The sequence below is a fragment of the Penicillium macrosclerotiorum genome (genome assembly GCF_028827735.1).
Source record: "Penicillium macrosclerotiorum strain IBT 26536 chromosome Unknown utg000010l_segment0_segment0, whole genome shotgun sequence".
NCBI classification, from domain to species: Eukaryota; Fungi; Ascomycota; class Eurotiomycetes; order Eurotiales; family Aspergillaceae; genus Penicillium; species Penicillium macrosclerotiorum.
Genome location: NW_026643089.1, coordinates 3717718 through 3743346, shown reverse-complemented (window position 1 = coordinate 3743346; position 25629 = coordinate 3717718). Strand labels below are relative to the sequence as shown.

Genomic DNA, 25629 nt, shown 5'->3' with positions numbered 1-25629 from the left:
GTGTGTCTGGGGCATTCATGTTACGTTGGTGGTATGTACTATGGATGAATATAGATCGTGACGATGGAGTGGGATGTCGAGAAAGTTTCAACAAGGATAAGACAAGACAAGACCCCATCTCCACACGATGGACTGATAAAATACCCAGAGTGGAAAGAAAGAAATGCAGAAGCCAAAGACAACAAAGACAACAAAGACAACAAAGGCGTAAAATTAATTGTACGTCATGTCCCGCTGCAAAATGGTTCTATATCAATGAGGATCATGAGTATCATGAAGCGATGAGGAGATAATATACATGAAGGGGACCGGATGCAATCCGGTCCTGGAATGACCCAGCCATTCCTCTTTCTCATCCAAATCCCCACTGTCGTCGTCTGCTCGGCCGGACGACCTGTCTAGACCTCATCCTCAAATGGAATGCTGTCCATCGCACCCTGACGTTCAACTGCGCGGGCCGACGCGCGGGCGGCCAGCCGCATCGCCTCGTCCATCACGGTCCCGTATCGATATGGTTTCTCGACAGCCGTTAGGGCCTGCCCGGCCTTACCCTCCACACGACGTTGTTCGCGCCACCGGGCCACTTGGACCGCATATGCGCCCACAAACGTATCCCCCGCGGCGGTGGTGTCGAGTACCTGAGCCACCGGGACCGCTGGGATCTCGTTCGTGCAGCGTTGCTGTCCATCGCTGGGCCCTGAGGTTCCCCCCTGCATCGCGCTATACCATGCCCCCTTGGCGCCCAGCGTGATCAGCACATAACTGACCCCCAGCGCATGAAAGTATCGAGCCACCTTCTCTTTCGCGTCCAAGTCCGCCGCATCGGGCACCACGCGGAGCAATTGCTCGTCCGGCGGGGTCATCAGCTCGGCCTCCGTTTCGTTCAGGATCAAGTGGTCGACCGCGGCATAGACGTCCTCGGGGAGCCCACCTGGTGGCGCTGGGGCTGGGTTCAATATCACATCAGGCCCGACCTCGATGCCACGCGTGCCCGCCGCCCACCGCTGCGCCTTGAAGCTCGCCACCTCTCGCAGGATCCCGACGACCGTGGCCACAGGGATCTCGCCCTGCATCACGATCACGTCCGGCACGGGAGCGGCCAGTGCCGTGCTGAGCACCTCCGAGGTGGGTTGCATGCCGCTGTAGTTGGCGCCGGGGGAGAACAGTATGCGGTTCTCGCCGCCCGCAGAGGCGTCCACAATGATCACGGCCACCCCCGTGTAGGCATTTTCGATCACGCGCACCGGGGACGGGTCCACGCCGGACTTTTCCAGCGTGGGCTTGAGCAGCGCGGTGAAGTGGCCGTCCAGGGCGCCGACAGCCCCCACCATCTCGACCTTGATGTCCCCGCGGGCATTCAGACCCTCGGCGGAGGACTTGGCCCGGGACATCCGACCGCAGGCGACGGCCTGGTTGGCGCCCTTGCCACCGGCACTGGTGAAATAGGAGGATGCGGTGATGGTCTCGCCAGGGTTGGGGAATCGGGGCGTCACCGAGACCATGTCGGCATTGAGCGAACCGATGACTCGGATGAGAGGGGCCATGGTTGTTTGGGTTGGAGATCGGCTTTGGGTGTGCTAAGGGCGAAGCAGTGACAAGAGGGAACAGCAGCAGCCGTGAAAGTGTAATGACCCAGTAAACTCAATGATCCAGGAGTCTCGGTCAGCGCTCTCTTAAGTTCTAGAATAAGTAGGGGGAGGTGAGGGGTTAGAGCGAGGGCCGTTTGAGGAGCAATTGTGCAATTGCAAACGAAGGATATTGAATCTATCGGAAAGAGGGAAAAGAAAAGTAAACAAGGATCACGGCAAAGAGGTGACTGATCCCCGTGAATGGTGTATCTCTTCCTTCGTCCTGGAGAAGGAGAAAGAGAAGGTGGAGGAGTGAAGAGGGCGAGAATGAAGTGACGTGAAGGCTCCACTGCGCTGGTCGTGATTGGCCCAACTACGTACTACAGCGACTCGACAGATACGGAGCGACGTGACGGAGGATATACAAGAACCAAAGCATAGTGATCTTTCTCAACCAGTCTGACTAGATCCCATCCAAGATCGATTTCCAGTTCGACATTGGTCCACTTATACGGGTCCCCCTTCCCTGGACTGACGGTGCTGAATGACAGACGAGCCTTTAGGTAGTATATGCATTAGTTCTGTCCTTCAACCACTCAATCTCTTCTCCTGATATAGCAAATTTTCTATTCTCCAAGGTTCTCAGGCTTGAAGTCGCCCGTGATCTCTCCAGCATTTCTGACGTACTTTCATTCAGACATACAAAGACCGGGTATGGACCGAGCCTTCAATGAGCCCGGGAAGCGACCTCGACTGGGCTGGGCTGGAGGAGCCAAAATGGGCAAGGCAAGAGTCACCCCCGGAACCTCACAACATGATCCCTCAACAAGATCTAGCACCTCACCACCTTTCCTTTTCATCCTCCATGACTCTCTTATCCTCCATTTGAGCCACGCCTGATCTGCACCAGGCTCCGACGCCTCTACCTCACATTGCCTTCTTGGGTCTTTCAGATAGCCATGTTCGTGGTAGTGAACCATACTCTCACCGAGGAACACCCCCAAGACGGTCAAATCCCGGACTCCGAGGAAGATGAGCAGTCAGAGAATGCCCAGCCCTATAATATAGACACATCGCTGATTCAACAACAGGGAAAATCTAAAGCGCGGACAGCGCCGTCTTTCACCCTCCCTCTCACCATTTGGGGTTGAGGAGTGGGAGGAGGACCAAGGAAGATATCGTCGATCGCTGTCGCCTTCACCCGACCAGGTAAGAGCTTTGATCGCGAGGTTTGCACTCGACTACGGCCCACAGGGCAGTGGAACCTCACGGTGCGCTCGCAAACGCAAGAGATCGGTTTCATCGGCTTCCTCTCTAGTCGTCGGACCGCCTAGTCCAGCCAGCTACGGCACATTAGACAATACGAAGTCTCGCAAGCGCAAAAGGTCGGTTACATGGACTTCCTCTCAACTCGACAACCCCGCCAATCAAACCAAAGAGTCCACTTTCAAAGGTCTCATCATTCACAAGAGCCGCCCTCAAGCAATGGACTTCGCCTTGGAAGCCGACAGACCGCCGTTCAGAACGAAGAACACCTTCCGCCACATCTTTTGGACAGATGGATCTATCATCCGCCAGAACGCAGCAGGGTCAGTGGTGTGGCGCAGTCCGCCTGGTTTCAAGAGCTGGGACCACCGCAGCTTCTGGGTCCCCTTTGAGACACCTTGTACGGATCTGGTGGAGATGTTTGCTATTTCCAACGCGTTATTGCTGGCGACCTATCAAGTCCAGGAATCCCAATCAGAGGTCAACTCCAAGAATTCACAGATCGAGGGCGGGGGCCAAATTCAGCAGCCCCAGCTCCTCCACCAAGTCTTTGTTTTTACTGATTCTGTTGGGGCCCTCACGAGAATTGAGAATGAGGCCCAGGGGAGACACTCACCCGCTTACTGTGATGAGGCACACGCAATCATCAACTACAGCTCTCAGCTCCAAAGTCTGGGCGCCACGCTAGAGTTACATCTAGTTCCTGGACATTCAAGTGTTCCGGGCAATGAAAGGGCTCACCGGGTTGCAAAAAAGGCGGCTCAAAGCCTCACAGAAAGCCGCGGATTTTCAGGGCCAGCAGAACGTCGTCATGGTCCCAAGCCTACAGATGATCAGGTGTTGAGACCAATTAAATTGGCTGATAGCCAGGCCATAAGTGGAAAGAATTCGACACCAGCGATTCCTCACTATGACCTCCAAAGCATCCAAGATCCAGCCTTGGGCTCAGATGACTCAACAGAGTCAATTAGTATGCGAGTCAAGAAATTCCCACGGTTATGTATCATCCGTCAAAGAAGCATGACGCCGCCGCCACCCTGGATTATAACAAAGGACCAAAGACCATCGTATTCCCCCCCATATCCATGTTCGCAGTCGACATCGGTGCATGGCAATACGCTGCCAGCTGGATCTCCTATCACTCTTCGTCCAGATCGAACTCCGGAGCCAGAATCAGTATTGAGTCCAGAGAAAGCATCAAAAACCCAATCCGAGGTGGTGTCAGAGCCCGGGTCAAGTTCAGAACTAAAACCAATTGAGCATAGTCTCTTGGACACCCCAGTGGTCGGCAGACCAGAAGATACGGAATCGGCTCAGCTAATTTCTATTCCTTTGGAACCGATGGTGCCTTTCCCGTGGATAAGGAGCTTTGCGTCATCCACCCCAATCAATGCGAAGGTATCTGCTCTTTTTGATCCTCTTCCAGATCAATTAGCTGTGTCCAATTTAGCTCCTGCTTCCTCATTGGTTTTGGTTGACGCCGATCGAACGATCCCGATTGATGCACGAGCGAGCAGAGAGCATTCACCCCTCTCTGGAGTGACTACAGAAGACATTCTAATGTCAATCTCCTCTTCTTCATCTGGAATAAATGTAGGAATATCTGACTATGTGGTTGGCATTGAAAGAAAATGACTAATCGATTCTATGAATCTCCCAACGCCGAAAATGTCGAGACTGGAGGAGTCTGAATGATGCCCCTGTCTGAGAACAGGGATGGGGGTTTGAGGGCGATTTCGAGGACTTGTCGACCACTACAATTTTGTCTTTTGTCTTGTACTTATTTGGCACAATGCATTCCTAATAAAAACTCCGCTTTTGTCTCATAGATTTGAACATTTGACTTATGATAGTACCACTCAACTGAATCAGACCGAGTCTTCCCACCTCCTTTTCCAACAACGTAATTGTGTATCAATTCATTACACAAACACCAGGTGGCCGTCTTGATTTGTGATTCTTTCCGCCAGGTTGATATCCGCGCTCACACCCTCCCCGTCGATGGTATACAGAACAGCTCGAAGCACGGGAACGTCGTCATCTCCCTCTCGATGAAATTCAATATTCTCGGCACTGTCTTTGAAGTTTTCCCCACCCCAGACAAATTCTCCTAGATGGAATTATTAGCAGGTTGACTTCTGACGATTTCTCCTAGCCCTTCAGGACAAGAGATCAAATACGGAGTAGGAAATTTTGGGGTGTTCAGCTGACCATTGTTATTACCGATAACATCGTTCAGGTCCAGCTCCGAATCACGCTCCTCGTCGTCTCCGTGGCGGAGAGTAGCTTTGAGCCTATGGCCCTCCTCAAGCTCAATGCTGACGGCAGACTCATGGAAACTCATTGTAGATATCAAAAATAAATTGAGAGGGATCTGTGAAATTGGAAAGGCACGACCTCAGAGAACAATGCCATCGTCCCCTTTATATACTATTTGTACTTGCACCATAATGCCCTTTCCTGTGGCCTCTGTGGTCACAGCCCCGAAGCTCTGCAGAAACTAGAGCTCTTGTCCGACACTTGTCACCAACTCATTTGCTACCTATGTTAAAATGGACCGACTAGGTGCAGATATCATCGGCCGGAGAGAGCGGAGGGGAAGTGGATGCTATAAGGGCTCTTTGACGCAGAGCGAGTGGAACCATGTCGTATTCCAAAGTATTGGAGATTATTTTCGAGTTGAATTCAGTATGAAATGATGCTTGGCTCGAAGTGGATCAAATCAATGGATCCTTCCAGCAACTCTGATCGAGCCCATCTATGACGGTCGAAGTATGGTGGTGTGGGCTACATGTCTCGGAGATAGCGATCAGACCTCGTGAACCCGGCATTGTCGTGGCGCGGGATGCAGCCCTATATTTCAGCCACGGACCCATAAACGGGGACTCTGATGTTGCACCAGAAATGTAGGCCAAGAGCTGTTACTTAGCCCCACGGGCATTTCGTGTTAAATCGGTTCCCAAATAAACACTGGTGCCTAGCGAAACCCTGTCACGGAATGCGGGCCAAATAATTATTGCATTCGGGGCACATGCAGCTTCATGTCTGAGCCTCTTGGCAGTTGAGATTGTAAAGAAGAGATTACTCCCTGCCAGTTGCGCTTCGGGCATTGTGGCTGGTTAGTAAGTAGCTGCCCCGGGGTGGTTATATAACAAAATGTGCTGAGCAAATTTCCAGGACAGAATAAGTAAACGTAGAATGACAGTTGAAAAAGAATCAAATAAGATGAATTTTGTGCTTTGTAGAGAGACAGGAACTATATGCTTCCCCTCGCCGGATATCTCACGGAACGCCACAAACACCGCCGGAACCCCTACCTTGGAAGCCTGAAAAATGCACAATTAGAACAAAAAAAAATCGTCGCCCATAGCACATGCATGGTAGATAAAGAAGGATAAAATGTCAGATGTCATCACTCGGTAGGAATCAAGGATTGTTTCGGTAGATCTGAGAACCACCGGAGCGAATCTGAACGGTCTCCCGCCGCTGCAGAATCACCAATGCCCGGTTGAGCGCTTGCTCAGTGTATCCTTTGCCGTCAACAAACTCCCGGCGCAGTGTCGCTAGACTGGTGCTCCAGCCGAGGGGCAGACGGCGCTTTAGTTCGTCTTCAATCTTGGTAGCTTCTTCCATGAGCTCCTTGCTGCCCTGGCCATCACCCTGAGTAATGGCATCCATAGTAGATGCCAGGAATAGACGGATCGCCTCGTTGACATGGGCCTCGGTGGCAATTGGAGACAGTGAAAGCTTGGCCAAGGATTCCGTAATACGAACGATGGCTTCCAGTTGACGGACGGTGATGGGAATGGAAGACCGAGTGTTAGATTCAAGCTCGGTGCGATGTACCTGTTTACGGATGGTGACGAAATGGGATGAGAGTTTCTCGGCCGCCTCGGGGGACAAACGAGGGGCACAGCGACTAGAGCATGATGTGTTAGTACTTGACCATGACCGGAAATGGTAGAGCTCAATAATACCTGCGGCAGTAACTGATGTAGCGCTTCATCTGATCAACTGGGATCTCAGCTTCCACTTGCTCCTCCATACCACGACCACCCATGTGCACACCCATAACGTGACGTGCAATATTTTCGTCACGGCTTCGCTCGTGGTCGTCACGAACGATGAAGATCATATCAAAACGGGAGAGAATGGTCGTTTGGAAATCGATGTTCTCACCGGGGGTCTTCAGGTCATCATATCGTCCGAAAACCGGGTTAGCTGCTGCCAGGACTGATGTCCGGGAGTTGAGAATTGTGGTGATTCCAGCCTTTGCGATGGAGATAGTCTGTTGTTCCATGGCCTCGTGAATGGCCACTCGGTCCTCATCGCGCATTTTGTCAAACTCATCTATACAAACCACACCACCATCAGCCAGAACCATGGCACCGCCTTCAAGGTAGAACTCGCGAGTAGAGTGGTCTCGTTGGACAGAGGCAGTCAAACCAGCCGCAGAGGAACCCTTTCCGGAAGTGTAGATCGCGATAGGAGCGGCTTTTTCAACGAACTTCAACAGCTGAGACTTGGCGGTACCAGGGTCACCAAGCATGAGGACGTTGATATCACCACGCAGCTTCATTCCATCGGGGAGAATCTTTTTGGATCCCCCCATCAATAGACAAACGATGGCCTTCTTGATGTCGACGTTACCGTAGATGGAGGGGGCAATACTCCGGGCAAGGGCGTCATACAGATCAGGGCGGCGGCTGAGTTCTAGGAACTCTTGCTCTTCCTCTTCGGAGAAGACTGCGCTGCCCTTGGCAGTTTGATCCAGGTCAGTGTTGATGCCCACCGCACGCAGATAAGGATTGCGAATAGCAACCGCGGCCTCCTTGCGACCCTTGGCTTGGTAGATCGAAAAAATACCCATAACTGTGCAGCGGGAGCCAGGAACAACTCGGTTCGCCAGGTAGCGATCGGCCGAAATCAGGACATGGCGAGGCAATTCACCTACTGGCACCTGATCAGGTGCTTCTTGGAGTTTGAGAACCTGCTGGTCCACAAATTGACATTTCTCGTGATGTACCACGTACGGATCCAAGGGACATTTCTCATCGGGCTGGTCGCCTGGATTTCTGGTGCGGCCACAGCTTCTGGGTAGTGAAAGGCCGGAGAAGCCACCATCGACATGAATATTTTCGCTGTGGTCACAGTTCTTACAACGAATATGGACTGTGGTCGCCTTGGATGAAATGGTGGAAGCGCCAATCACGATACCTGGGATTCGGACCAGGTGGGAGATATTGGTGGCATTAAGGTCGCGAATGGAAATGTGGGTGGCCGACGAGTGAAGAAGAACCTGATGAGAAGGAAGGATGACGTCCCGCTGGCCGGGGTAGACAATACGCCGAGTGCAGTCTTGGAGCGCTAACTCAAACTGCGCAATATTAGGAGAATATTGAGGAAAGTGTTGGCAAAAGGAATGTGACGGGACTGACCAGAGGGATGATATCAGCCGGCTCGGAGGTGAGTTTGTGTGCCAACTCCTCGTTGTAGGAAATTAGGTGGGCGATGTCAATATCGCAATAGTATTGTTTCACAAGTGCATTCTGTCGTAATTGGTCACTGCAACACTGGTTAAGCCTGGTTCAAATGACAGAAAAGAAAGCCTGCTTTGGGTACGAAGGTGGGATAATCCGTACCGATAGATGAAGGAATTATCCAGCTGGAATTCAAGGACGAAATTCCGCAGACGATTTTGATAGGTAGTGCGTGAATCCTCGGCGATGTTGGTCCCATCATCCAGGACACTCAAGGTGTAGGGGGTACGTCTATCCATGGTGATTGTGGACGGAAGGTGTTGATGTTGAGGGACGGGAAGGGAGAACTTTTGGGAGGTTCCGAAGTTGGACAGGGAATCGCCAACGCGTCGCGTCGCGGGCGTTAACCGGCGAACGCGTTAAGTGTTCTTGCCTGAGGCATAAACGTGGGAAGGCGGCCGCCGTCGGAGCGGATCATCTGTTCGTCCCGGTCACCCGGCCGGGTTAGCGCCTTTCCCCATTGGGCGGAGCTGCACATGGCAACAGGAACCCAAAGCCACCTCAACGACTTCACTGAGAGCTGCCGTTGGCCTGATTCGACAGACTACGCCTACCAGGGGATTTGAAATCTAGGTCTGTGCGTGCCAGGAGTGGTGCATATCCTAAGTTCCGATGTTTCCGGTCGATCTGTCATGATCAGATAACCCCCAGCTTCACCAACGATCGACCCCGGCTGTAGTTGTCACATCCCGCCGTCCGGATAAGGAGAAGATGGCGTCAACAAGCCCGCGCAAGTCAATTGATAGCCTAGCCTCGGGCGTGTCAACTCCGTCTCTCTCTCATTACTCTACTACTCAGCTGGAATCTTCCCCACGTGTGCCTCCCCAGCGATACCCCCTGAGAAGGGGATCCACGGCGAGCTCGATTGTGAGCATTGGAGGGATCCTGGATACCTCGCAACACCATGGTTCTATTACAGAGTCTGGACAGAATGGTTCGTTGATGATTGATGAAAGCCCCAATTATATATATGGCGTGTCGGCGCGGCTAATAAACCTTGTAGCTATCTCAACCCTTCTACAACCTCCAATTGTCCGCACAGGCCTGACCCCTCATACCGCCGTATCGTCCACCGGATATAAGCCTCCTTCATCCCGCGATATTCCCCCAGTAACCCTCACGAATATCGAGCATGTAGAGCTTAAGGCCTTCCAACCGTACCTCTCGCAAGTCGGCTCGCTCTATGATGTGTTCCAACAACCAAAGGACGGCACAGGGGACAAGGCGGCCCAGAAATCTCCCAAGCCTGATGACATGGAGTCTCTCATGCCGTGGAGCCCTGAAAGAAGAGCCTCCTTTATGTCAACCGGCTCCCGATCAACATCGCCGTATGAGCCACGCGGTAGGCGCTCCTCTGGTAATCGTGGTCGAGGCCCAGCTATCACGCCCTTGTCTACGATACCACCTGTATATTTTGAAGCGGACTTTCACCTAGAGAACCCTCGCACTTTTGATGTGATCTCAGAGAAATCAGAGGTTGTTCGACCGCCACGACCCCCAACCAAAAACGATAGATATCCAAATGGAAATGGAGAAGCCACGGAGCCAGCCCACACGGTAAGGAAAGCCTTGGCTACTAATGCTATCCTACAGGAGAAGCTTTCGTGGTATATGGATACCGTGGAAATTCACCTGATTTCCTCAATCTCAAATGCCTCGAAATCCTTCTTTACGGCCCTTGGTTCATTGCGCGAGTTACACGCCGAAGCTGCCGATTCAGTGAACCGAATCCAAGTTTTGCGACGAGATCTTCAGAAAATAGATAAAGAGATGGCCCTTGGTGGCCTTAAAATCGTCAATCTCAGACGGCGGAGAGAGAACGTACGAATGCTAGCCGCAGCCGTGGCTCAGCTTCGCGACGTGGTGGAATCTGTTTCTCGATGTGAGGATTATGTCGAACAGGGAGATATCGAGGTTGCCGCCGACGAGCTCGAAGAGGTTGAGAAGCTCATGGCGGGAGAAAAATTATCAGATCGGCCTGCCGAGGAAGATGAAAAGGATCTTCCACGGAAACCTGTTGACCTCCGAGGACTGAAGGCCCTTGATGGCGCATCTGAAGATCTTGCTCTATTGAGGCAACGTATTGGAATGGGCTATGAATCTCGTTTTTTGAACGACCTTCTAGGAGATTTGCGGGAACACGTCCAGCATGTGTCTTCCAGCGTGACATTGCAGCGCTGGGGTGCTTCATTCTTGCGACAGCGTGGCGGACAACGCCCTATATCTATGGCCTCACCTGCATATATGAACTTCAATAATGAGCTGCGATCGAGATTGCACGCTCAGCTCACTGGACTGGCGCGGGCTCGCTATACGACGGCGGCGGCCACCTCATTCAAGACCGCTGTTTTGCGAGAGATGAAAGGGCTTATCCGTAAGCACTTGCCTAGTTCCAGCGACGACGACAACGAATCTATGGTTTCTGTTTCCACGCATGGCGACCGACAACGAAACCAGCAGGAAAAGTCATCGATTCTCGCTCGAAATCTTCGCGCACTTGATTCAGAGGATGCCTACTCAATGCTGGTAGGGGTCTACACGGGCATTAGCGAGTGCTTACGCCGACTGAGTGTCCAAGTGAAGATCCTCCTGGATGTTGCCAGTGGTCTTGGTAGCGCTGGTGTCAAATCACTCAATAGGAGCCCAAATCTGCAGAGCTCCGAGCAAAGTGCTAGGTCTTCTGATAATGGGCGATCGGCATCTGCCATGGCGCAAGATGAAATTCTCCAAGTTTTGGACATGTCGAGTCTGCTTGGCCAAGCAGTGGATATTGCCCAATCTCAGATCACCAAGGTCCTAAAGGTTCGCTCTGAGCAGACGTCTCAGCTCTCCAAAGAAGAATTCTTAAAGTACTTTATTCTCAACAGGCTATTTGCCGACGAGTGTGAGGCTATTTCTGGGCGAGGGGGCACTGCGCTGAAGACCATTGTCGGAAACCAAATTCGTGACTTTATTACTCGATTTGGTGAAACACAGCGCCATCGAATTGTCAAGGTCATGGATGCGGATCGATGGGATGCGCGAGATTTCGGAGAGGCTGAAGTGACGATCATGACCCGGATTCTTGACGCGAGCACCAAAGATATTGAGGCTTGGGTCGAAGTGTCGAAGATCTGGGTCCCGCAAAGCGAAGATACCCACCAAACAGCCGCACACGCAGAGAGCAGCGTCAATGGATCTGGCAAGGACAAATTGCGTAGTGCAGTGGTTGACGAACAGAGATACATCCTTCCTGACTCGGCAGTGGCCATCATGCGCACCATCGAAGAATTTGAGTTCCTCATGGCCAATATCCCGAGCATGATCCAGGATATTGTCCCGCAGCTTCTCGAAATTCTGAAATTGTTCAATTCACGTTCGTCCCAACTTATTCTCGGTGCGGGTGCGACCCGGAGCGCAGGGCTCAAGAACATCACAACGAAGCACCTCGCACTTTCATCGCAGGCTCTGAGCTTTGTCATTGCACTTGTACCATATGTACGAGAATTTGTCCGACGCCATGGCCAAACAAACCAGGTGATGATGGAGTTTGACAAGGTTAAGCGCCTGTGTCAAGAGCACCAGACTGGGATCCATGAGAAGCTGGTCGATATTATGAGCTCGCGGTCGACCATCCAGGTTAATTCCATGAAAAAGATCGACTGGGATACTGCGGGGTCATCTACAGTCGCCCATCCTTACATGGAAACGTTGGCAAAAGAAACGGGCACCCTTCACCGTGTTCTCAGTAAACACCTGCCGGATACGACTGTCACTATGATTATGGGTCCTATTTTCAAGAATTATCGCGACCAGTGGACTGCTGCGTTTGATGGAGCCCATGTCGAGTCAGAGGCTGGAAAGAAGAGGTAAGAGATTGACTTTGGTTGTTGGCAAGCTTTGGCAAATCCTGACTAACCAAAACTCTAGAATGGAAGCCGATGTTGAACACTTCCGAGCGCGGCTCAGCAAGATCGAGGGCGCAAGTGCCCTGGGAGATACGCTGCTTGAAATCGTGAAAAAAAAGCCCATCTCGGAACCCACTGCTTCTACTTCCGACCCTAACCAGCCTGTCAACGACAAGCAAGATTCCGAGAAGGCGACTGATTCCTCCGACTCCTAATGGTACGGTTCAGCTTTCTCTTATATGACTACATTTCCCGCCCTGCGAATGCGTTGCCACCGGCCAGCTTTTTAAACACATTATAATACTGCTCCTACCTCTGTAATTTTTTGATGCCCGCATGGATACCTTAGAAGCTGCTGATACAGAAGCGATCTCTTACCTTAGTTCTATATCTATATTTACATATGTAATTTTTTTTCATTGAAGAGTCGACAGAGAGCCTTGCCTCATAACTTGATTTTCTAGAACTATCCGGGTGTTTCTTTGTGCAGATATGCCTTTCCACAGAACCCCATCCTCATCGTATCAGGATTGTTGATATTGAGGAGTGACTTATCGCGAGCCCATGAGCCCCAAAGTGACTTGTTCGCTCCCCTCTTTGCTCTCGCGCTCTCTTATCATCATCATCATCATCATCATCATCATCATCATCATCATCATCATCATCATCATCATCATCATTATTATTCACTTCTTTCTTTGTTGTTTCTGGTTCTTTTCCTCCTCCCGTCTCTCTTTCTTCCCCTTTCCTCTTTTTCCATTCACTGCAGGACCCTTGTTCTTGGTCTCTTGCTTTGGCCTTCCAGTATTTGCTCGGTCATTGAGTCGGGACGGAGTGGTTTCAACCGGCTCCTTGGCTGGTTGGTCCTGTGCTGCTTTCATTGATGCCCAACGCTCCTGCAGTGGGATCCTCCATTTCGGCCTTATTGAATCCAACCGCCCCTGCTCTGATTTCCTCTTCAACTTCCCTGAATTCCCTGTGCCGGTTGTTGTAGTTGCAGACCCTTCATTTGACCCCAAAACGATCGTGACATTGACGTTGCCCGAATTTCCAACGGATTGATTCACTTGCGCGGGAGGATTGGAAACCGGCACCGCTGGCACCAGCCTTTTTTCTCCTCCTCCTCCTCCTCCTCCTCTTCTTCTTCCACCGCCTCTTCCTCCTCCTCTTCCTCCTCCTCCTCCTCTTCCTCCTCCTCCTCCTCTTCCTCCTCCTCCTCTATCGGGAAGTCGGGGCTTATAATTGGATTTGGACAATGCCGTCCACAATTTCTGTTGTTCCTCTTCCTTGTGTCTCTTTTGTTGCTTTTCTTCTTCGTGTCTCTTTTGTTGCTCTTCTTCTTCGTGTCTCTTTTGTTGCTCTTCTTCTTCGTGTCTCTTTTGTTGCTCTTCTTCTTCATGTCTCTTTTGTTGCTCTCGAACCATGACCATGTGATTAACCCTCATCTTCAAATCTTCAGATAGCTTGATGAAATTGCGCTTCTGGAGATGGTACAGCACCCATGTGACCTCCTCGCTGCTCTTTGTGAATGGAGGTTGTTTCTCGGCGTAGTGATCTGCGTAGTGAATGGCGTAAAGCTTGTCCTGCACAAACCGGAGTCTGGCCGTGTCTGCCCTACCTGAATTGTCTTTGTCATCATGCAGCCAACTGCTTTCCCACTTCCGCAAATTATCCTCAGTCACGGTTCCTATTCTTTGGGGCTTGCTCCAGTGGGATTCGCCCTGTTCCCATATCCTCCTGATATTCTGGACACCCCATATAGTCCTATTGAGAAGTCTCCTCCAACGGGTCCCCTGGGGTCGCGCCTGATGCCGCGTTATATCGTTCATCACCCTCTCCTTGTCCTTCAGGTTCTTTGGATCGCGCCTATCCTCCTTAGACGTGTTGAACAACCTGGGCATCGCTTCTGGGTATCCCTCGAGGGGCTTCTCGGTCTTGGATCCAATCGTTACCTTCTTCTTCCGACGGACCACGATGAATCGTTTTGGGTCCTTAGGATGCCGGAGGAGGAGGAACAGAAATCCCCGTGAGTTGCCGGCGTTGGGCTTCTTATCTATATCCTTTCCGTCATTGCTCTCATCAGTGCTCTCCTGGGTCTTCTCTTGGGCCTCGTTCTCTGGGGAGACCCCCCTTGGGGCAGGATTAAAGGTTCTGACAAAGAGAAAGGTCGCTCGCGGTTGGGGAGGATGGGCGTCCGGATCCTCGACGTAATCATACTGAAAGACATCATATCTCTTCTCCCTATTCCATGGTGAAGCCATGTTCAATGGGTCGAGATCGGGGAATGGCCATACAGGATTGTAGGGGAGCACAACGGACGACAAAGAAAACGGGGGGAAAAATATCAAGCCAGAATCAAGTGAAAGCGAGAGGTAAATCAGAGACCGGAGAGATTGGGGGTTGGATTTTGAAATTTAAAACATCCTCTCAACCACGGCGATTGCCGCTTCCAGAGCGCAAGACCTCGGAGGGAGGGATGGAGCTCTATTTTTGTCTTTCGTTTCACCCCTCACAATCCTTCCCGGTTGGTTGCAAATGGGCCCTCAAAGAACAACAATCCAAACAGGAAGCCCGGCGGCTTGAGAGACTGTCGAGCGCTTAATTGTGGTTTCCAGGGGGCCACGCCCTCGGGCTCTCTGTTGGGGAACGATCTATAGGGACTGTTGGCTATAGGTGGAATGAGAGACGATGGAAAATGAGATAGGTTCGACGAGTAGAGTGATAGAGGAGAGAAAACTACACGGCCGTAACAGGACCCAAGCGCGAGGTGTTCTTGGAGGTCTTGAGATCCAGCTTTGGGGCAGTCATCAACTGAGTGAACCAACAACCAAATAGCCGCCACTTGGTATGCGCGCTATGTGCCAGGCCGAAAGGACACCATTGTAGGCAGATGTGATTCCGACGAGGGCCCCAAAAGAGAAGAAGAAAGCTTATGGTTCCCGCAAATAGTACATACAATCGGAATTTGCAGCTTTGCCTCTATGTGTGCATGTGTGCATGCATGCGAGTGGACGGAGGCAAGGAATTTAACGGCCCGTGTATGGCGGAGAGGCACAGAAGGAGGTTAGGGATATACGGGGCCAACCGCTGAAAACTGTTTGGCCCCAGTCCCAAATCATGCGGATCAACTCAATCAACTACAATTTTAGCAGAAAGAGCAGAAAGAGCATCCGAAAAGAAAAGCACTTCCCTCGACGTGCCAGAAATAACCCCCCCCCCCCCCCCTCTCCACCCCAACATTCAAAAAGCCCTCTGTGATTCCCCCTTTCTCATGAAGCCAATTCAAATGGTGGACGGGCCAACTATTTCGCAGGAGCGAAAGCAAGATGCATTGAACTTGGCCTTCATGGTAACAAATCTCCCCCTGCCTGGCCGGGCACCGTCATATGCAGGGAATCCGCGATCAAATTCAAGGTGTTATTCGGAATGGGCTCATCTCGACACGTACCCAAAGTCATCCTAACAGTTCTGGATATCCCCATAGTTTTCAAAGTAGATCATGGGAAGTTAATTAAGTTGGAGAGTCGCGATACAAAATCCCGAAAGTACTAAATGGTGCAAGCAACTCTGGGGCTCAAGAGGTCGACGCCACCAACGGTATTGAATTTATAGCCTGGGATGTCTCCTATATGCAGGGAATTACTTTACTCAAAAGAGAGTTCAGTGTCAGCAGAGAAGTAACAGTACCCTGAATTTGTCGCATTGTATACAAGACTTTTGAGGAAATTTGATGTTACATTGTATGGGGACATTCAAACTAGGCATCTGGCTCCCAAAACTCCTAATCGTTGAGTAATGTACAGTACAGGAAATTTGTACGCATAGCTCGTGCCAACTCAAGGATAGTCCAGAAGTATCCTCAAAAGAGATATGAGTAGGTGATCGATATCATGACGGTATGTGCTCAAATCGTAAAAGGCATAAAGCTGTTTAGTTGACGCCTTGGGCACCACGGCCCTTGTTCTCGCCAAGGGACTTTGGCTCATGACCACCCTTGCCGCTGTTGGAACCAGCACTGCCCATACCGCTGAAGACCTCCCGCTGTGAGCCAGTTTCTTGGGGCATCGGGGCGACCTTGTTGGCGCGGTTCACGGGGGCATCCTAGTTGAATCAACAGTCAGATTATCAGATCTATAACAGGATGCATATCATAAATGTGAAAGTAGGGATAGAGGAGGAACACACGGTGGGGCCAGTGCCATGGGCCTTCGTAGTACCCGCCTCAATGGGATTGTCACTTTGAGGGATTCCGTTGTCGTAATCGGCGCCGCGAACCATTTTGAACTGAAAGTAGTGGGTGGGTGAGGGTAGGCGAAGGAAGAGATGAAGAAGAGATTGATCTAATATACCAAGAATAAGTTAGAAAGGAGTAGAAAGAAATCGTCTCTTAGCAATCGGGACCCTTGAACAAAAGCATACCTTAGTAGTCGAGAAGAAATGCTCACGATGCTTCGACTCTGTGCGGTTCTGAGATGCTATTTAACTTGGATTCTCCTTATCTCAGAAGGCCGGTTGGGTGTGTGACAGCATCATGAAGTCATCCCCCCACAATGACTTCACCAGCAGAGAGATAAAGATCTTTGGCCGATCCTTTGGTAGCAAATCTTGGCAAAGGGATTCCGGTGGAGAATGAAATACGGGTCTTATTGCCGTTTATAGATATACCTAGCACTGTCTTACTGTAGAAGAAATGGCTCTTTTACGCGCGCCGCGTGGCGAGAAGCGCGGAACCAGCACTCGCCCATGCCGACACCAAGGGGATCCGGTGTTAACGCGGCTCTTTAACCGGTACAGAGGAACTGGTAATTGGATTACAGATAAGCTTGACCGACTGACAGATTATCGACCCTTGGCCTCCGTTACCATAGAATTTGTTGAAGAGGCGCAGATACTGAATTCCACGGTATAAGAGGCCACATCCACAGCAGGATGGAAGATATCGCATGTTAAAAAGCAATCAGAACAGCAGAAGTATTGGCCTCATCAAGATCTAAGGTCACATCAATGGGAACATCTCGATTTTTGCTAAATCTAATGCCATCACTAAGGGCTGAATGTGTGAATCCTACGGCGGTTCTGGGCGGCCACGCCTGCAGCATGTACTATAGACCACAGTCAGCTGCTACCATTGGCAATGAAACAAGATCTTTCAGCTTGAATATCAAACACAAGGATGATCAAAGAGATTCCAAGGCAACCCCATAAGTAATTAGTCTTAAAGTTTAAGGCTGATAGTGTTTGTGTCTGTCTGATGATGGGCAAAACGTGGAAACATAGACCTACCGAAGCTCCTAGGATTTGAAATGTCACAGAGCTGTGCCCATTGGATATCAAACCAATCAGTTCCAAATGGCGGTCCAAAGCTTAACCTGAGCGAGGGAAGATGGGACATAACGCTGAAATTTGAGCTTGCGCGACTATTGTCTAGCCTGCAAATCCAGTCCGCAGCCGGCGGGGGTGTCAAAAGAAACTCTTCTGAGCGCAGATGACTGATCTGCGAGTAAATGGGCTCTCGGACTGGATGGCTATCCCCTTGAGGATTTCCAGGGATCAGACTTGGGTGAATTATGTGGTCCCACTCCGATGAAGGCGTGGAAGGACACTCCACGACGACGAAACGTGGAAGGTTGTGACTGAGTGTCTCCACGACCAATTCTAAAACGATGGGGTCGAAAATTGTCATCATCTCACGCGATAGTCTAGCCGCAGTGACCTCGGGGGGTGTGGGAATGCGAATTAATGGTCTTCCCAGAGTGCGCTCTCGCCAAACTGGATCAGTGTGCCACCTGGGTCGGGCAGAGATATCAGTCGATGAGACAGTAGATCTCAAGGACGACATATCCGTCTCCGAGTCTGTCGCAGTATCGGTATCGGCAGAGGCGGGTCGCCGGCATGACAAGAAAATCGCAATTAACCTTGACAGGATCCGGCGACCGGGAAAATTGAGATTGCTCCGATCCATTTTCTTGCCGGTCGCGTAATATGAATTCCACTGCCTTCAATCCGATTCGAGAGGGAAAGCGAAGGGTAAGAGCGACAAGAGGAGAAATCCGCGCTCCAGACAAGGGTTGGCAGCGCCCAACCACGGGGTGTCTATATATATGGCCTCAATGGCTTGACCTCTTCTTCTTTGGATCCCATTTCCGTCCGTTTACCGGCAATTGCCATCCTTGCTGAGACATGGCGATCGCGCAGGTTGAGGGCCATTGCGATATTGAAGGGGAGGGCTTGAGTTTGCAGGTGTCATCGTCAATTCCCCTGCGAGAGAAACAGTAGAGAGTTCAGATAGGGCCGTGGAGTGAAAGACGGGCCACTCCGGGTAGGAATCTCAGCCCCAAGGCTTCATGCATATACTGCATCTCGGTCGCCAAAAAGCTCATTGTGCCTTTTGTGTCTGTATCCGAAGGAAATTGGAGGTGTTTGTGCCCTGAGTTGGTCCTCTGGAAATGTGGAAATGGCAGATCTGGTGGAAAGAGATCCTTTTTTTTTTTTTCTTTTCTTCTCTTTATCTTTCCTTTTAGATATTCTTTTTGTGTGTGTGTCTTAGGGGGAGGTAGGGGTTCCGATCGGTGTCCTTCCGGCTGTGATGGGGGAAGTCCAGGCCTGCGGGCCAGATCCACGGGCGTTTGGCCAGGAACCTTTGTGTTGCGCCAGATGAAAGCAAGAAAGCCGATCCCCGAAGAGAGCGGGAACCAGGGAGAAACAGAGCAGGGTGGCGGAGAATCCATCACCGCTGCTGCTCAGGGTACTCCGTAAGTATCTCCTGGATATCCTGTACCTCCTGCGGCGTCTCGAGCTGGTACTCGGCCTGTTCCACCGGGCCATGACTGGGTTTCTTTTCCCTGCCAAGTTGTCGAGGAAGTGGAGTTCCATGACATCATCTCCGCGCCGGACCAGCTTTCCCCAGACGAGCTTGCCCGCGTTGCCCGCGTTGCCCGCTTGTCAGCTTGTCAGCTTAGCTTCGTCCCAGCCACTGAGATCGGGCCAATTTCGTCGGGGAAACCTTCGTGATGGCCTTAAGCTGCACGCGCCAGGATCGACGGTCATCCGCTCTTTTTCGCGCCTGTGGCTCATTTGTGCTCGTTGGAATTGGGGGTCGGGTCGAAATCCGGCTAGGGTCGCATTGAGAGGGGCGAAAAGAACCTTGGAAACGGTCCACAGGCGCAGGCTCGTGGAGGCGCAGACCCAGTGGACGGAACAGGCGATCAGGGGAGGTGGCCGAGCACAGACGAGGCGGGAGTATCGGAGAATAGACGAAGGAGTTGAGCAGATTCAAAATCCATTGAATCCATTGAGACGGGGGATTCTCGCGCCAACCGACGAGACTGTTGTATGACCGTGTTGGACGCAGTCACGCGAACGAGCACCAGCACCAGCAACTTCTCTGCTCTTCTGCTGTTCGGTTCTTCCTCTTCCTCCTTTTCCTCCTTCTTCCCCCCAATTCAATCCTCTCGTGTCAATTTATCCCATCTTTTTCCTATTCTGCTCTTTCTCTCTTCCTCCTCGTTCTCCTCTACTCCTCTTCTCCAGCCACCCACGGCGAAAATTGACGGCGATCCAGATCCCGCGTCTCTGCAGCCCCCCCCCCCCCCCCCCCTCCCCCCCCCCCCCTCTCCCCCGCACAGACCGAGTCCGGAGCTCGGTTCCCCCGTCCCAAAGCTCCTCGTTCTCCTCTGCTGTCTTTTCCTTCTCTCTTTCCCCCTCTTCTGCCCGTAATTTGTGGTTCTAAGAGCCAGAGAGATTGACCCCCTCCTCTCCCATTCCCTGAAAAGAGCTTTGGACGGCCCTGTCAGTCTCTAATTATCCCGCCATGGCCGACGAGAACGGTAATGAGCCGATCAAGCGCGATGTGCGCAACCACATGCTTTTTGAAGTGGCTACCGAAGTGGCGAACCGGGTCGGGGGTATCTACTCGGTGCTCAAGTCCAAGGCGCCCGTCACTACCGCCGAGTATGGTGAGCGGTATACCTTGATCGGTCCCCTGAACAAGGCCTCCGCTGCCGTCGAGGTGGAGGAGCTGTCGCCGTCCAGCCCGGCCATGCGCGACACCATCAGCTCCATGCAGGAGCGCGGCATTGAGATCGTCTACGGTCGCTGGCTCATCGAGGGCGCCCCGCGGGTGCTTCTCATCAATACCGGCACGGGTTACCGGTGGCTCGATGAGTGGAAGGGCGATCTGTGGAACACCTCCGGCATCCCGTCCCCGGCTGCCGATCACGAAACCAACGAGGCGATCGTCTTTGGCTACCTCGTCGCCTGGTTCTTGGGTGAGGTATGTTGGTGATACTCGCCATATTATAAATCCCCCTTTCCCCCTCCTTTCCGCTTCCTTCCTAATGAAAACCCCTCTCCAATATGACGCACGGCAATGAGAGAGAGAGAGAGCACAGAGAATGTTCATGAAAACTGATCTCCTCGTCTTTCCTATCTAGTACATCGCCCATGAGCGTCGTCGCGCCGTGGTCGCCCACTTTCATGAGTGGCTGGCCGGTGTCGCCCTGCCATTGACCAAGAGGCGACACATGGACCTGACTACCATCTTCACCACGCATGCCACACTCCTGGGTCGCTATCTCTGTGCCGGATCGGTCGACTTTTACAACAATCTCCAATACTTCGACGTCGACGCGGAGGCGGGGAAGCGTGGGATCTACCATCGTTACTGTATTGAACGGGCAGCCGCTCACAGTGCCGATGTATTCACCACCGTGTCACACATCACAGCGTTCGAGAGCGAGCACCTCCTCAAGCGCAAACCGGACGGTGTGTTACCCAATGGCCTGAACGTCAAGAAGTTCTCCGCCATGCACGAGTTCCAAAACCTGCATTCGCAAGCCAAGGAAAAGATCAATGACTTTGTTCGCGGCCATTTCTATGGCCATAATAATTTTGATCTGAACAACACCCTCTACGTTTTCACCGCTGGTCGGTATGAGTTCCGCAACAAAGGTGTCGACATGTTCATCGAGGGACTGGCCCGTCTCAATCATCGCCTCAAGGCCAGCGGGTCGACAATGACTGTGGTGGCCTTCATCATCATGCCTGCGCAGACCTCCTCGCTGACGGTGGAGTCACTCAAGGGCCAGGCTGTGGTCAAATCTCTGCGTGACACCATTGAGAATATCGAGAAAGGCATTGGCAAACGCATGTACGAACGCTGCCTCGCTTGGAAAGAAGGTGATAACATGCCCGACGAGAAGGATCTGATCACCAGTCAGGATCGGGTGCTCCTGCGCCGTCGTCTGTTCGCCATGAAGCGGCATGGTCTCCCTCCCATTGTCACGCACAACATGGTGAATGACCACGAAGACCCAATTCTGAACCAGCTTCGTCGCGTGGAACTCTTCAATAACTCGTCAGACCGTGTCAAAATCGTGTTCCATCCAGAATTCCTTAATTCTTCCAACCCTGTCCTACCACTTGATTATGATGATTTCGTCCGGGGAACTCACTTGGGAGTGTTTCCCTCCTACTACGAGCCTTGGGGATATACGCCAGCTGAATGCACGGTGATGGGCGTGCCGAGTATCACCACTAATCTATCGGGCTTTGGTTGCTACATGGAAGAGCTTATTGAAAATTCCTCCGACTACGGTATCTACATTGTCGACCGTCGCATGAAGGGTGTGGATGACTCGGTCAACCAGCTTACCGACTTCATGTATAACTTCACCCTCAAGAGCCGCCGGCAGCGCATCAACCAGCGGAATCGGACTGAGCGTCTCAGTGATCTCCTGGACTGGAAACGCATGGGGTTGGAATATGTCAAGGCTCGTCAATTGGCGCTCCGGCGAGGTAGGTGTTACAATTTTCCCCTTTCAATGCGGGTTTGTCAAACGACTGATACTAATCGGAGCAAATAGCTTACCCCTCCTCGTTTGACGGATCGGAAGACTACTTCGACATCATCGGCGGAACTGACCAGAAGATCTCCCGCCCACTATCGGTTCCGGGCTCCCCTCGCGATCGCTCTGGCATGATGACACCCGGTGACTTTGCGTCGCTGCAGGAAGGTCGTGAAGGTCTCGGCACGGAGGATTACATCGCCTGGAAGCTCCCGTAAGCCTTTCTTCTTGCCCCATTCTGCGATCTTTATCGTATGGACGAAAAACGAGTGAATATTGATCCACACATTAGAGAAGAAGAAGAGCCCGATGACCACTTTTACCCCCTTACCCTCCGCACGCGCAAGACCACCGATCGACCCCAATCTCCACTAGACAGTATATCTCTGAATGGGGAGCGTGCCGCAGAGGGCGGCAGTCCTAAAGAGACCTAATTCAATGATCTCTTCTGAGAATTTTGGGCCTCTTGAATGAACGAACCGAACGGATCATAAATGTTACTTTTTATTCAACCTCCCATGATTCTAGGAGGAAAGTCTTGCCTTATGATACTTTTTTTTGCATTTGGTGCTATTTCTATCTCCTTTACCTCTCTTTCTAGCGGAACTACAGCCTTGGTCCCTCATCCTCATCTCCCCTTCCCTCATCCTACTTCTCTTGCCTTTTCATTCCCTGGGCTGATCGATTTCACAATTGTAATATGTGTTGTTGTGTTGAGTCTGCTGCATCCTTGCTCTGCATTTGAAGCCCATGTCGTGTTAAACATGAATTTGAACTCCTCATGATTGTACTTCCAGTCGTCCATACGATCGACCCGGGAGAGGCCATGAGCTGCCGTGTTGTCCCAATCTCTGGGGCCGTAGTCTCGCATAATGTATCATGATAGATAGGCATAGCACAAGAAGCTGGTTGGTTAGGAAAGAGGCACCGAAACGTTGGCGCTTAGACAGCACCAATTAAACCAAGGCGGCTGTTCTCACTTCCAATCTTCGGTCCTCTTTCATGTCCAACAATTTCACCGGACACCATGGCTTATCAGGCGTCCCCCCTCCCCAATCCTAAGGCCCACGAGAAAATGCCAGCTCAGGGCCGCTGGATTTGACCTAGGTTTTCATCTGTCACCCAAGCCGCCCTTTCATTGGTTTTCTAGGGCGCCTATGTCTGTTGGTTGCTAATCCAACCTGGCATGCTCCGATATCCTGATATCAAACCAACCCCGACACATTTCCAGGTTGCTGGGTAGCAAGGACTCGGACCTGTAGGGTCTGGAGGGCTTGTTGATCGGAGTCTTTCTGGCCTAAAACTGGAACAAATAAACCGAGTGCTAGTTGGTGGTTAAGTATATAAGCTTCGCAAGCAGCCTTGCATACCCCGTGGGGAAAGTGGATAGCGGAAATTAGTGTGACATGTCCTGATTTTACCAAAAAGGATATTTCTGTGAGAAAATAAAGCCGCAGGCTGTCAAAATGTCGATGGCAATGGAAATAGAACCAGGTGTCTCCAAAACGCCTTCCGCTGGGAAAGCGCCCGAGGTCAAGCCAGTTCTAGATGGAAACAAAGAGATCAAAGGCGACTTTCCATTAGATCAAATCATCATTGACCGTAAATGCCTCTGTTGTCTCCCTTGGGGGCTCTAGAAAGCTAACTCCGCCATGTTGCTTAGACTTCCCACCAGGTACGCAGGTCCACTCTTGTTATCGTTCCGGAAAGTCCCTCTGGACCGTCACGGCGAAAATTGCCACCACTCTTTCGAATGGGGAGCCTCGATTATATTTTCTCAAGGTATCGCTCGAGACAGCCTTCTCAGAAAGATTTACAGTAGATTGGCTAACATACTTCGCGTAGTGCGCTGATGGGGATCAAGGAAAGGTCATGTTGGAAGGAGAATTCCATTCAACTGTGGAGCTATACAACATCAGCCCTGATTTCGTTCCGGAACCATATGCATGGGGCAAGCTGGGTGTCTCCAGTCCCAACACCTACTACTTCTTGAGCGAGTTTCTTGAGATGGAAACCCAAAATCAGGCTCCAGACCCTATCCAGCTGGTCACCCAGATCGCAAAACTTCATCACGCAAGCAGATCTCCGACGGGAATGTTTGGCTTCCACATTAACACTTGCCAGGGCTGTCTTCCACAGCAGACATTATGGAACGCTAGCTGGGTCGACTTCTTCACACAATTACTTCGAGGAGCGATGGCATTAAACAAGCTGAGAAACAGGAACTGGAAGGACCTGGAGCCCCTGATTGACCGAGTCATCACTCACGTAGTGCCTCAGGTTTTAGGGCCCTTGGAAGCCGAAGGCCGGGGCGTGAAGCCGACCCTGATTCATGGAGACCTGTGGGAAGGAAACATCGGAATCGGCCTCAAGGATAGAATGCTACACGCTTTTGATGCCGGCGCCTATTATGCGCACCATGAGATGGAAGTCGCTATCTGGCGTTCTCAGTTTAGCGGAATCTTTCGCGCGCCGGTCTACCTTGACTCCTATCTTCGTCAATTGGGGGCCAGTGAGCCTGTCGAGCAGTTCGACGATCGAAACCGGCTGTATAGCGCATATATGAGACTACACGCATCCGCTTGCCATGAAGGTGCGGGCCATCACGAAGAGTAAAGTGCATTTCTTGTCCAACGGCGCCTGTATTTTCGTACTGACAGGATTTGACTTAGGTGCTACGAGAGCTTGAAGTATTTGGTGAATAAATATGGCCCCACCTCGGAGGAAAGCAATGGGGATGAAATCATTTAAAGATCTCCAGCCCTAATCTCGCGAATCAATATGGGATTTCAAGATTTCGAGAAGAAGCAATATCTCATATATGCAGTGAGTCAATGCAATGCAACTGCTTTCCTGTATCACGTATCATTTCATAGAAGCCGTACTTCTTCATGATCGGTTCCTGGATTGACGTTGAACTCTTTCGACGGAAGGTCATGCATGACGATTGATTATTGATTCCCTTGTCCTTTTTCCCTCATGCAGCGGCTTTAGAAAAGCCTTGGAAAGGCCCAGATTTACCGGTCAGGGTCAGTCCTCCAAGAATCATTAAGGTTCCCTTAGCTTTGTCGGATGTAATTCGGCTCCTGCGGTTAGTTTCGGAAGCACGAGAGTGGAATCCTGTGGGATAAAGTTATGTCCAAACCCAATGAGAAGCGGTGATGGTTTTCGTCCCGGTGAACTGTTTCATAGTCGGAGTCATGATGAGCGCAGATTCGCGGATCTCCCCACTCCGATAGCTCCATTTTTTTCTGTTCATCAGGGTCATTTTGTTTATTTGTGACGTCGACCTATCCAATTGGCTTTACTTCACTTAGGTTCGACCCTGGGGGTCTCGTAACTTAGTTAACCAAGTGTTAACCAAGTTAGTCATCGGGATTTCGCCGAAGTATTTCTACCCCTCCATTCGTCTCCTCGTCTCTTTTCTTTTTCTTCCCAACTCCATTTCCATTTCGAAATATTAGCCAAGAACTCATACTCCAAGTCAACCTTCGGTACGACCCTCCATGGAGCCGCGCACGTT

At 51.4% G+C, this 25629-nt stretch overlaps 9 protein-coding genes across 9 annotated transcripts; 4 read left to right on the top strand and 5 right to left on the bottom strand.

The window, feature by feature from the left end:
* Positions 1-398: 398 nt before the first annotated feature.
* N7462_010950 (ribokinase) lies at positions 399-1544 on the bottom strand (the record flags this gene model as incomplete). Its single annotated transcript, XM_057082664.1, has 1 exon — positions 399-1544. One exon carries the CDS (start codon positions 1542-1544, stop codon positions 399-401), a length of 1146 nt encoding a protein of 381 aa, XP_056929704.1.
* A 983-nt stretch (positions 1545-2527) lies between these two features.
* N7462_010949 (uncharacterized protein) lies at positions 2528-4155 on the top strand (the record flags this gene model as incomplete). The annotated part of the gene is made up of 3 exons (XM_057082663.1): positions 2528-2607; positions 2660-3804; positions 4100-4155. 3 exons carry the CDS (start codon positions 2528-2530, stop codon positions 4153-4155), a joined length of 1281 nt encoding a protein of 426 aa, XP_056929703.1.
* A 601-nt stretch (positions 4156-4756) lies between these two features.
* Positions 4757-5208, bottom strand: N7462_010948 (CVNH domain-containing protein; the record flags this gene model as incomplete). The annotated part of the gene is made up of 2 exons (XM_057082662.1): positions 4757-4944; positions 5046-5208. Coding segments are annotated over 2 exons (351 nt in total), but the record flags the coding sequence as incomplete, so codon positions are not given.
* Positions 5209-6260: 1052 nt separating this feature from the next.
* N7462_010947 (MCM DNA helicase complex subunit MCM5) lies at positions 6261-8613 on the bottom strand (the record flags this gene model as incomplete). The annotated part of the gene is made up of 4 exons (XM_057082661.1): positions 6261-6753; positions 6812-8211; positions 8273-8399; positions 8477-8613. The coding sequence occupies 4 exons, from the start codon at positions 8611-8613 to the stop codon at positions 6261-6263; spliced, it is 2157 nt and encodes a 718-aa protein (XP_056929701.1).
* A 472-nt stretch (positions 8614-9085) lies between these two features.
* On the top strand, positions 9086-12476 carry N7462_010946 (vacuolar protein sorting-associated protein 54; the record flags this gene model as incomplete). The annotated part of the gene is made up of 3 exons (XM_057082660.1): positions 9086-9308; positions 9378-12222; positions 12284-12476. 3 exons carry the CDS (start codon positions 9086-9088, stop codon positions 12474-12476), a joined length of 3261 nt encoding a protein of 1086 aa, XP_056929700.1.
* A 625-nt stretch (positions 12477-13101) lies between these two features.
* On the bottom strand, positions 13102-14522 carry N7462_010945 (uncharacterized protein; the record flags this gene model as incomplete). The annotated part of the gene is made up of 2 exons (XM_057082659.1): positions 13102-13237; positions 13528-14522. 2 exons carry the CDS (start codon positions 14520-14522, stop codon positions 13102-13104), a joined length of 1131 nt encoding a protein of 376 aa, XP_056929699.1.
* Positions 14523-16191: 1669 nt separating this feature from the next.
* On the bottom strand, positions 16192-16539 carry N7462_010944 (uncharacterized protein; the record flags this gene model as incomplete). The annotated part of the gene is made up of 2 exons (XM_057082658.1): positions 16192-16362; positions 16447-16539. The coding sequence occupies 2 exons, from the start codon at positions 16537-16539 to the stop codon at positions 16192-16194; spliced, it is 264 nt and encodes an 87-aa protein (XP_056929698.1).
* Positions 16540-20071: 3532 nt separating this feature from the next.
* Positions 20072-22540, top strand: N7462_010943 (Glycogen synthase; the record flags this gene model as incomplete). The annotated part of the gene is made up of 4 exons (XM_057082657.1): positions 20072-20533; positions 20694-22056; positions 22125-22320; positions 22399-22540. The coding sequence occupies 4 exons, from the start codon at positions 20072-20074 to the stop codon at positions 22538-22540; spliced, it is 2163 nt and encodes a 720-aa protein (XP_056929697.1).
* A 1032-nt stretch (positions 22541-23572) lies between these two features.
* Positions 23573-24722, top strand: N7462_010942 (Fructosamine/Ketosamine-3-kinase; the record flags this gene model as incomplete). Its single annotated transcript, XM_057082656.1, has 3 exons — positions 23573-23708; positions 23770-23888; positions 23952-24722. 3 exons carry the CDS (start codon positions 23573-23575, stop codon positions 24720-24722), a joined length of 1026 nt encoding a protein of 341 aa, XP_056929696.1.
* Between the last annotated feature and the right edge of the window lie 907 nt (positions 24723-25629).